This window comes from Doryrhamphus excisus, linkage group LG2 (genome assembly GCF_037039965.1).
Source record: "Doryrhamphus excisus strain RoL-2023G ecotype Guam linkage group LG2, RoL_Dexc_Guam_v1.1, whole genome shotgun sequence".
Lineage (NCBI taxonomy): Eukaryota > Metazoa > Chordata > Actinopteri > Syngnathiformes > Syngnathidae > Doryrhamphus > Doryrhamphus excisus.
The window spans coordinates 17,324,070-17,335,392 of NC_136358.1; the positions used below are offsets into that span (position 1 = coordinate 17,324,070).

General features: G+C 41.1%; 2 protein-coding genes across 6 annotated transcripts in view; both read left to right on the forward strand.

Annotated features, from left to right (window-relative positions):
* LOC131132393 (kit ligand-like) overlaps positions 1–1,791 on the forward strand; it is a 10,400-nt gene extending 8,609 nt beyond the window's left edge. For all 5 annotated transcript variants that reach the window (XM_078799172.1, XM_078799180.1, XM_078799169.1 and 2 more), the window contains one exon: positions 583–1,791. In XM_078799172.1, the coding sequence (XP_078655298.1) occupies positions 583–741 (159 nt within the window). In that variant the 3' untranslated portion in view covers positions 742–1,791. The remainder of the gene's footprint in view (positions 1–582) is intronic.
* A 356-nt stretch (positions 1,792–2,147) lies between these two features.
* LOC131131997 (uncharacterized) lies at positions 2,148–8,492 on the forward strand. The gene is made up of 7 exons (XM_058077104.2): positions 2,148–2,345; positions 4,084–4,292; positions 4,420–4,512; positions 4,585–4,674; positions 5,505–5,615; positions 5,690–5,813; positions 6,859–8,492. The coding sequence occupies exons 1-7, from the start codon at positions 2,321–2,323 to the stop codon at positions 8,448–8,450; spliced, it is 2,244 nt and encodes a 747-aa protein (XP_057933087.2). The 5' UTR covers positions 2,148–2,320; the 3' UTR covers positions 8,451–8,492.
* Positions 8,493–11,323: the final 2,831 nt, after the last annotated feature.

Genomic DNA, 11,323 nt, shown 5'->3' on the forward strand with positions numbered 1-11,323 from the left:
GTGCTATAGATCCCTATATTGACGGTTACTATGGTACGTGATAAAAAAAATAAATAAATAAATACAAATTAATAAAATAAATACATAAAAAATATATAAAAATTATATTAGGAAAGCAGGAAGTGAACAAATGTAACAGTTACTGATTGTAAAAGTACCAGATGCAGGAGTAGGATTTAATAAGCTTTGCTTCTTCCTACTCCTTTTGGACATGTGGAACTGTGAACTGATTATGTGATGCATTCAATTGTAATCTGATGCATGTTCAAATGAAATTCAACCATTACCATTATCTATGGAATTGCCTCAGGTAAAAAATGTAATATGACAAAAAAAAACCTGTATAGAGCTTGGTGGTACGTTGCCCATTAACAACATCAAATCTCTAGAGGCCGCTCCAATAAAGCCTGAATGATGATGTACTCTCGTCCAAGTGAGCACTTCTTGAAAGGAAATTCCTCTTAACAAGCGCTCATCAAATATTCAACAGCGCTCGGAGGCTCCCCTATTAGCTCACCTAATGACGTCCGTTCTCTCATATCCTAACTAATTATCCCGTTTCCGTCCTTTCTCACACTTCAGGTCAAATCCAGACGCCATTTACCAGAGCGCCATGCCGAGAGCGTCCAACTGACCGCACCTTGTTACGTGATTCCGAGTGTGTCTGTCTCTATCCCGCTTCAAACGGACGCCAACAATCTCCCAGGGGAGGACGCCATTGCGGGGCATGAAAGCGGATGAATGAGGAGGAATCGGTACAGGAAAAGATTGTTCTGGAACAGTTTTCTGTTCGCCGTGCACAAAGCAACAGCAACAGCCGAGCAGTGCCTGTTTTGGAGTAGCACGATCTGGTGACCTTTCACCTTTACATGTGCTCTTCTTGAGAATGGACTCCCAAAGACAAAGTCTTCATGTATACTACAAAGGAGCCTGAGGATTCCTACATTGTGTATATTATTAAGAGATGAGAGCGCACATGTGTGCGACCCTTGCACTTGTTGTTGGCAACAGCTGCTCACAAACAACCGCCATTCAACAAGAGTCCCACTCTGTATATCAAAGCTCAGCAGCAGATGGCACAGATAGCGATGTGAATCCCTCCATTGTGTCCCGAGTGATCTATCGCTTCTTCGTCGTCGTCTTCTTCTTCTTGGACCACAGTGAAGAGAAGTGGATTTTTTTTTTAATGCCTCATTCACTGAGTCAATCCAGTTCAGTCATGAGACTCAGCGGAGAGTGAGCGCTCTTGTCCGAGATGTGTCACAGACGACAGGAGCGTGGAGAGGAGATACAGACAAGGACGGACGGACGAACGGACGGACGGCATGAGCTCAGCGAGGAGCATAAGAGGGGGCTTGTTCTCGCCACAAAAGACGTGGCCGTAGGCTGGAGGAAATGCCACTCACAAACAACGACTGATGTCGGCAGAGCTCGATGAATCAACACGCGAGGAATCTCCGCAGACCGCAGCAACTCAACGATGGAGGATGATTCATATTTCAATAACAGTTTTTGATATATCGGGATGACTGCTTTCCAAGAACACCTTTGTTGAAATGTTATTTTGGTACACAAACGTCACACATTTTATATGTCAGTGTGAGATATAACAACAGTTACACTTTCTTTTTGTACTATTTTGTTATTTTGGGGAAAAAAAACGCCTATATCATCACATACAGGTGTTCCTAATATTTTGCTCAGCTTATTCAACCACAATACAGGCTCCAAATATTAGAAACAGCTGTCAGTATGATCAGTTGTATTTGTGCCTGACTTAAATAAATTCATCTTCACTTCTGCTGTTGTATTGAGTCACTTCGTGAATGGTGCATTCACTGTGTGTGTTTATTGTGAATCTCACTTTCATGGTTGTTTTTGTTTTTATTGATGTCTTGGGAACTTCTTTTTGTGTTTTGAATTTACAGACAAGCAGAAAAGCGTCAGAAATTAAATTTATATATTTACTTTCCACAGACAAAATGCAATAATAACAATTGGACAATCTTTTGAAGCTCAAACATTTGTTTGTATTAACCTTAACTTGTGATTTATTTAGTCGTAATGACATTTCCGAGTGAACCTGAACGCGTCATTTTGAGCTTTTATTTTACACACTCACTTCCGCCGGAAACAGTGGGGCTTTTGTTTTGGAAAGCCTCCACTCACGGTCGCCATTATTCTCCCTGGCTTGACGGAGGGGAAAAGGACTATTATTTTGTTTTTATGAGCGATTTCTAAGTGAACATCACAACTTAAGCTTTATATGTAATCATTGTATTATATACTGTGGTTTTGCAACGAAGATCGTGGGCGCATCATGGAGAGGCGGTCCGACGGTCTGGGTAAGTTGCTAAGCTAACCCTAGCATGCTAACAAGAGCTGCCGCCAAGCGCAGTTGTCATAGAATAAGAGGATGCGGAATCCATATGGTCCGGTTTTATGCTACACACTAACCCAGAAAGTCGAACATATATGTTCCTTAAACTCAAATTTGTCAGTAAAATTGAGTAAGCTGGCTAACAAGACCATGCAGACGCTTGCTTGATTCAAATCCAACGCTGCACACCCGGATGTGCTGATCGGCAACTGCGTGGTAGCTTTGCTGCTCATGTCGAACTCATTTATTTTTTTTCTGAAAAAGAAAAACCTTATTATATATATAACGGATGCAGTTTGGCGCTCAACGTGTTCCCGTTTGAACACGCAAGCGCAGACATGCACATCCGAGCCTTATTTTTGCAGACTGTATGCAGAGATTACAACTTCCGGCTTTAGCTGCAGAAACAGCGCGTGCCCACATGGCCATTACCATTACCATAAAGCAGGAGTCCCCAAAGGAATTGATCTCTTCTTCTTCATTCGTGCATTGTCAGAAACCGTCCGTGAGCTCAAAAACGGCTGTGGTGTACTGGGCTTCCCAAAAAATATATTCCCATTCACCTAATTTTTGAACAATACTGATTGTGGATCCGTACAGTCGAACATGAAAGCATCACCATAGTAATGGTAATGGTTTAATTTCATGTGAACATGCATCAGATTACAATTGAATGCATCACATAATCAGTTCACAGTTCCACATGTCCAAAAGGAGTAGGAAGAAGCAAAGCTTGAAATCCGACCCCTCCATCTGGTACTTTTACAATCAGTAACTGTTACGTTTGTTCACTTCCTGCTTTCCTAATATAATTTTTATATATTTTATTAATTTCTATTTTTTTATTTTATTTTTTATCACGTACCAAAGTACAAGGTGATATGACCATACAATAACATAATGGTTACCATGGTAACCATGTTACATTTGTTCACTTCCTGCTCTCCTAATATAATTTTAAAAAATTTGTTTACATTTTTTTTAGAATTTTAATAGAATTTTTTTCAAAAAATAAATAAATAAATAGGAAAAAACCATAAAAACATTTTTTATGAATTTTTAAAATTTATTTCACTTCCTGCTTTCCGTAATACCGTTTACTGTTTTTTTTATTTTGTAATTTTTGTCCCGTACCGAAGTACAAGGTGATATGACCATCCAATGACATAATGGGTACCATAGTAAGTGTCAATATAGTGATATATATATATATATATAGCACATCATGACTGGTTGAAGACTCTTCATCCTTGTATTTAGCAAACATCAACTGCTTGTATTCTTTCTTGAATTGGCTCATCGTTGTGCATTGTTTGAGGTCCTTACTCAATTCATTCCATAGTTTGATTCTACATACTGAAATGCTATGGCTTTTTAACGTAGTCCTAGCATAGAAGTGTTTCAAATGTACTTCTTCCCTGAGATCATATTGGATGGCATTTTTAGCTAATTGGTTATTTTTTAGCCTTATGCATTATTTTAGCTGTTTGAAGATGAACTATATCAGCAAGTTGAAGTATTTGTGATTTTAGAAATAAGGAGTTAGTATGTTCTCTGTAGGCGGCATTATGAATTATCCTTACTGACTTTTTTTGCAGTACATTTAGCGAAGAAAAAAACCCTGAAGATTGCTAGTATGAAACAAAAACTGTCTATTGGTATGGGGCATACATTTACGGACTCAATTTTTCGATGTCCCCCAGGTGTCGGAGGGTCTCTACCCCTGTCCTCCCTCCAGCTGATGGCTTCCCCTCTGCAGTTGACGTACTCCTACATGTGGCAGGTTGTCCGGCAGAGGGATGTGAAGCAGTACCAGAAGGTGGAGGAGTTTGTCACCATGGTGACGCAGACTGTCCCGGAACTTTTGAGTTTCAAGCAGACCGCCCAGCTTGTGTTGGGTTTGAGGGCCAGGGTGAGTAGATGTTTCCTTTATAATCCCATACTTTGTTTTCAATACAGCTGTTTTACTTTATTTTTCTCAAGCTGCTGTATCATTTGAAAACCCCATGTACGACATAACTGATTTATTTTCATATTAGATCATTTTGGATTTGCTCCAACGGGACGACCAACCAGATGCCCGAGCTATTCAAACTCTAATCAACAAGCTGAAGATGGCTACACCAGCAGGGGTAAGACTCGGACAAAATGAAGCGTCAGGTAAGAGGAGAGGCGCTTTTTAATGAATGTTTTTGTCACAAAAGGATACAGAAGTGGAGAAATGTCAGACAAACTTCATGGTGCTGGTCCAGAATCTGCTGAAAAGCCCCACAGAGAGGAAGCACTTCTTTAAGGTACAGCGTGTTGTAGCCTGTAGCTAATACGGCTACATGGACAGTATAATGAAAGCTGATGTGTATGTATATATATTCCAATATCTATACATAGGTCTTCTATGCGGGGTTATACTGTATGTTAGGTATAATATTAAATAATATATTTTATGTATTTTTAACCATTTTTTATTCATTTTGCCATAATTACATTTTTTTTATTAATTTTATTATTCATTCATTCATTTTCTGCCGCTTAGCCTATCCCAGCTGTCTTCAGGCGAGAGGCGGGGTACACCCTGGACTGGTGGCCAGCCAGCCAATCACAGGGCACATATAGACAAACAACCATTCACACTCACATTCATACCTATGGACAATTTGGAGTCGCTAATTAACCTAGCATGTTTTTGGAATGTGGGAGGAAACCGGAGTACCCGGAGAAAACCCACGCACGGGGACAACATGCAAACTCCACACAAAGATGGCCGAGGGTGGAATTGAACCCTGGTCTCCTAGGTGGGAGGTCTGCGCGCTAACCACTCAACCGCTGTGCAGCCTTATTCATTATTTCATAAAGGTATTTGTAGGTACTGTACAAATAATATTTGATATACTGATATACAAAAAATGCTGTCATTGTATTATTAAATATTAATGTCTGCCGAAATTAATAAAGCATTTAGGCAGCACATCTGCTTCATATTGGAAGATCTCCATGTGGAGTTTCCATGTTGTCACCCGTGCTTGTGTGGGTTTTGACCGTAATGAGGAAGCGTTATAGAAAATGTATGTCTGGTGTCCATGGTAACGGTGCCAGTCCCTAAACCTCAGTGTTCCTCCACCCACAGGAAGTGTTCCCAGTTCAATACGGCACCAAGTTTGACACGGCGATGCAGACCCTCACCGCCGGTCTGGTCTGCAAGTTGGAGCAACTCCTTCCTGTTCCCAATCTCTCCCAGGTATGTTCCCACCATGCGGTCATCCATCCGAGTCGCCTTCCAGCATCTCTTGAGTCATTTTTTCCGACCTCCAGCTGAGCGCCATGATCTCATCGGATCCCGCAGTGCTGGAAGCGTGCGCAGGCTTCATCCCTGAAGGTGCCGACCTGAAGAACCTCCTCCTGTACCAGCAGTCCAAGGGTCTCCTTAGTGGTAAAGGTATGAGATGCATACAATATAAGACATTTTGGGGAAAATATAAAGACATGTTACTATGACACTGCAGGGACCCGGAACTGCTTTACTGTATTATTTTATTATTTTTTTATTATTATTTTATTATTATTTTATTATTATTGATTTTTTTCTTAGTTTTATTATTATTTATATTATTTAATTATTATTTTATTTATTTTTTCTTAATTTTATTATTATTTTTATTATTATTATTTTATTAGTATTATTTTATTATTTTTTATTATTATTTTATTATTATTTACTGTACTATGTCTTATTTTCTTGGATTCTATCTACTATATTGGGTACTACATGACTATAATGGTGTTATTTCATGTCTTTGGGTCTCTCATCATGTTTAAAAGCATATTTAGAAGAGTGTAAGCAGGTTTTGTATGCCATTATTATTAAATATAATATTCATTAATATTGAATTCTACTTTGCGGAAATTCGCTTATCACAATTGAGTCTTAAGCCCTCCTAAGCCCTCCTAAATAATTTTATATTTTTTATTGATTTTTTTAAATTTTATATTGATTTCTGAAAAATGTTATATTGATTTTTTTATCAATTTTATATATATATATTTTTAATCTTTGACAAATTTTATGTAATTGGAGAAAATGAGGCTAATAAGCAAGCCAATAAGCAGGCTAATACTAGCCTACTACTACTACTAGTAATAGTAGTCATAATCAGAAGAAGAATAATGAGGATAGTAATAATAATAGGCTAATTAATAATATAATAATGATTATTATATCATTGATCACTGCCCACGGGATGGAATGGTTGCAGAGCTTGAACAGCGGTTTTGCAGTGTAGTGCACTGTGTACTACTACATTACCACTACTACTACAAACCCATGCATGCACGGGGAGAACATGCTAACTCCACACAGAGATGGCCGAGGGTGGAATTGAACCCTGGTCTCCTAGCTGTGAGGTCTGTGCGCTAACCACTAGTCCGCCGTGCAGCCCCTGCCAATCAACGTTAATGAACAAAAATGTCTCCATTTTCCACAGCGACCATCTCATCTTCAGTCGGCGACTGCGTCCTCTCCTCCCTCGCCTTCCGACCCAAACCCGTCGAAACACCGCCTCCGAAACCGACCGTAGTGATCACTCCTCCACCTGTGAGCCTGCCCCCACTCGCTGATCACGACGAACCGGCCGCCATGTCGGACGACTCTGACGGCGTCCCTGTTGATAAAGCAGCAGATCTTGTGTCTGCTGTGTCCTCTGAGGAACATCTTGAGAAGAGGGAGAGGAGCGCCCCGAAAGAGCTTCCCGCTGCCACCACAGCAGAAGCGCCACCGTCAGAAGCTTCGAAACGAACCCCCCTGAAATCAATTCCCTTTCGGGTGGTCCCGGTACCCATCAAAACGGTCCCGGCCTCGCCGAGTACAACCGTGACAAAAGACGGCCAAAAGACACAGAGAGTCACGTTGCATCAGTGGGTGTCGCAGATCGCCACCAACACCATCTCTCTCCCGGCGTTGCCGCCGCTTCCTCTGGACCGACTGAGCGATGACGACTACAGCCGCCCCAGCATCAGAAGGAAGAAGCAAATCAGGCCTCCGGCCGACAGGTTCCACTGCAGCATGTGCGACAAGAGCTTCCCGTACCAGTCCAAGCTCATGGACCACGAGCGCATCCACACGGGCGAGAAGCCCTTCATGTGCACGTCGTGCAGCAAGAGCTTCCGCACTCAAGCGTTCCTCAACAACCACCTGAAGACTCACAGCACGGCGCGCCCGTACGCGTGCGGGCAGTGCGGCAAATGCTTCGCCAAGCTGCAGAGCCTGACCAAGCACATGCTGGCCCACAGCGGCCAGAAGCCCTTCTACTGCGACATCTGCAACAAGGGCTTCACGCAGTCCACCTACTTCAAGAGACACATGGAGTGCCACACCAGTCAGATGACGTTCCCCTGCAAGCACTGCAACAAGAGCTTCCCCACCGCGTTCAAGCTCACCAACCACGAGCGCTGGCACACCAGAGATCGTCCGCACATGTGCGAGCGCTGCGGGAAGCGTTTCCTGGTTCCCAGCCTGCTGAAGAGACACATGGGCTACCACATCGGGGACCGCCAGTACCTCTGCTCCCAGTGCGGGAAGACCTTTGTGTACTTATCCGACCTGAAGAGACACCAGCAGGACCACATCCCGAAAGCCAAGATCCCTTGCCCGGTTTGCCAGAAGAAGTTCTCCAGCAAGTACTGCCTGAGAGTCCACCTCCGGATCCACACCCGAGAGAGACCGTACCGCTGCTCCATATGCGAGAAAAGCTTCACACAAGTCGGGAACCTGAAGGTCCACATCCGCCTGCACACCAACGAGCGCCCGTTCAGCTGCGACGTGTGCGGGAAGACGTACAAGCTGGCGTCGCATCTCAACGTCCATAAAAGGACACACTCGTGCAAGAAGCCCTGGACCTGCGACACGTGCGGGAAGGGCTTCTCCGTACCAGGAGTCCTGAAGAACCACGAGCAGGTGCACCTGAGGGAGGCCGACCCAGACTTCGCTAGTAAACGAAGACACAGGGGCAAGCAGAAGAAACACTCCCTCAAGCGAAAGTATGACGAGGAAGAGGAAGAGGGTATTGATGAATACTAAACGGAAAAAAATAAGACACTTTTAATCACGCTAGTTAAAAAAGTTTTAAAAGTTTAAAAACGACTTTTCGCTTCTTAAGGCTTCTTCTCTAGCGACGTAACTTTTAATTGCATTTAAGGAAAAAGGCAGTCAAATTATGTAACTAATAATTTTCATTTGTACAAAACATGATAAAGACGACAAATATTTTCTAAATGTAAACATTTCCCCGCCAATATATTTTCCTTTTTTTTTTTAGGTAACGTGACAGTGACATGTATACACTTGGCAGCATCATGCATTATTTTGCTTTTGAAATGTAGAAGTGTACTCTTAGTATTTTCATTTGCGCTCATCATGATAGAGTTGAACATTATGAATATATAACTTACTGTTTTGTTGTTTTTCAGAGCAATAAAATAGTCGTAGCAAAGAGTTCTTTGTTGTCGTAATTTCATTCAGTCATTCATTTTCTGCCGCTTTTCCTCACGAGGGTTGCGGGGGTTGCTGGAGCCTATCCCAGCTGTCTTCGGGCGAGAGGCGGGGTACACCCTGGACTGGTGGCCAGCCAATCACAGGGCACATATAGACAAACAACCTTTCACACTCACATTCATACCTATGGACAATTTGGATTCGCTAATTAACCTAGCATGTTTTTGGAATGTGGGAGTTTTGGAGATGGCTGAGGGTGGAATTGAATTCGGGTCTCCTAGCTGTGAGGTCTGCACGCTAACCACTTGCCCACCGTGCAGCCGTTAATTTTGTTATTATTATCAATAAATATGTAAAAAAATATCTCCAATGAAATAAGAATAAATAACATAGATCTTGCCTGCACTCTTGCCTGCACGGTGGACAGCACACAGGCCACACAGCTAGGAGACCCAAGTTTGATTCCACACTCAGTATGCATGGGTTTTCTCCGGGTAATTGTCCATAGGTATGAATGTGAGTGTGAATGGTTGTTTGCAACCCTCCACTGAACAATGATCATGAATGTTACATGGGAGTCTGACATCGAAATTGTCATCAGACAACATGCTTTGAATTAGTGCTTTTACGAAAAATACAGCATGAAGTTGATTTTTTTTTTTTTTTTTAAGCCAACAGACAGTCAACAAGCCATGACTCACTTCCTTTCCTTCCCCAGGAGACCTTGGACAGCCATTATGGGCAGCCAGCAGCGCAGGCACACATACTACATACATTAGTGCATAACTTAATCATCAGACTGGGCTGGCTTGCCTGGGATCCATGCTGACATCTATGAGAAACAGTACAGGGCATTGTTAGGGCAATATGGTGGTTTTATTTTTTGAAACCAACTTCCTTTTAAGGCAACGCCGGAGGGGAGTCGGCAATCGCATTCCCTCCAGGGTTTCAGTATTTGAAATGAAGGGTGTTTTTAATACAGTTTTGTTGTTTTGTTACATAGGATAAGATAAAAAGCAAAGATGTGATATCTAAGTCATATATTGTGACTTCTTTCTGAGAAGAATAGTATATGTGCCTATGCAGGCGCACTACTCTGGTAAAGTGGAACAATATTTTCCTCTGATATCCGTAGCAACAGTGATAATTATTAAAATATATATATTACATAATATATTACATATACAAACCTGATGAAAATCTAGTTGAACTAGTTGAAAAATACATTGAATTTTCCGTTTGGACATTTGGATCTTAATTTTTTTAATTTTTTTAAATTTACCTAAAAATTTTAACTTTAATTTTTTTTTATATCTGACTGCTTTGCCCCGCCCCGCTTTTAGTAATATTTTAACTGTGTATAAACAAATGAATGTTGTATTTTAACGTATCGTTTACTCTGTTTACTTGCTTTTATTCAATCCATTTTTCTGTAAAGTGTCTTTGAGTATTTTGAAAAGCGCTATACAAATAAAATGTATTATTATTATTATTAATGAGGTTTTAAGTAGAGCTATACTATGCAATATGCAGGTCATTTATTGAAAATAATTAAAGTGAAATAATATTTATTAGTTGATTGGGAACTTTGCTCCAAGTGGTGAAGATGGCTTCACCAAGGGTATCAACTGTCTGGACTTGATGGCCATTTTTATAAACGTTCCTTGCCATCATTCCCAAATGTTCTTTATGGGATTTAAATGAGGAGAACATGCGGTCCAAAAGAGTGATGTTATTCCAAGCAAATATTGTGAACTGCAGCGTTGTCTGACCACGCAGATGAGGGCCTTCAGTCATGGGGTATGTCCGCTGCAACATCTGCACGTAACCGTCCACCATTTGACGACCCTGCACCACCTGAAGCTCCAGTGTTCCACTGAATGCAAAAAACCCCCCAGATCATGATGGACCCCCCCTCTCCTCTGTGCCGAGTAGAAAACATCTCAGGTGGGCAGGAGGGCATGACCATGTGATGTCTGACAGAAAATCACAATTTTGAACAGATTTAGCCTTTTATAGCCTGTGATTTTAAAATTTTGATCAGGTGAAAAACAACCAAGCAATTTTTCAACTGGTTTTAAGATTTGGATCAGGTCTATATGTTGTAATGTATATATTGTAGTGCTAGGTTGTGACATATGCTTGAGCATATTATATTATTTTCAAAACACAGACAAAATATAATAAACAAAATATAATAACATCACCTTACAGAAATATACAAATCATTATGGATAAATAAATAAATAAATAAATAAAACATTACAAACAGAGCAAAAATGAAAGTGAGTGTATCAATCTAAAAAGGTGAATTTTCTTATATTTTCAGTATTTGTAATTGGAGATTATTATTATTCTGTTCTGTCATTATTTTGTAACATTTATTAGCTTATACAGTACAGCACACTTCCGCACCTCAAGGCCGGAACCTTCCTACAGGCGGACACATAATCAGTGAC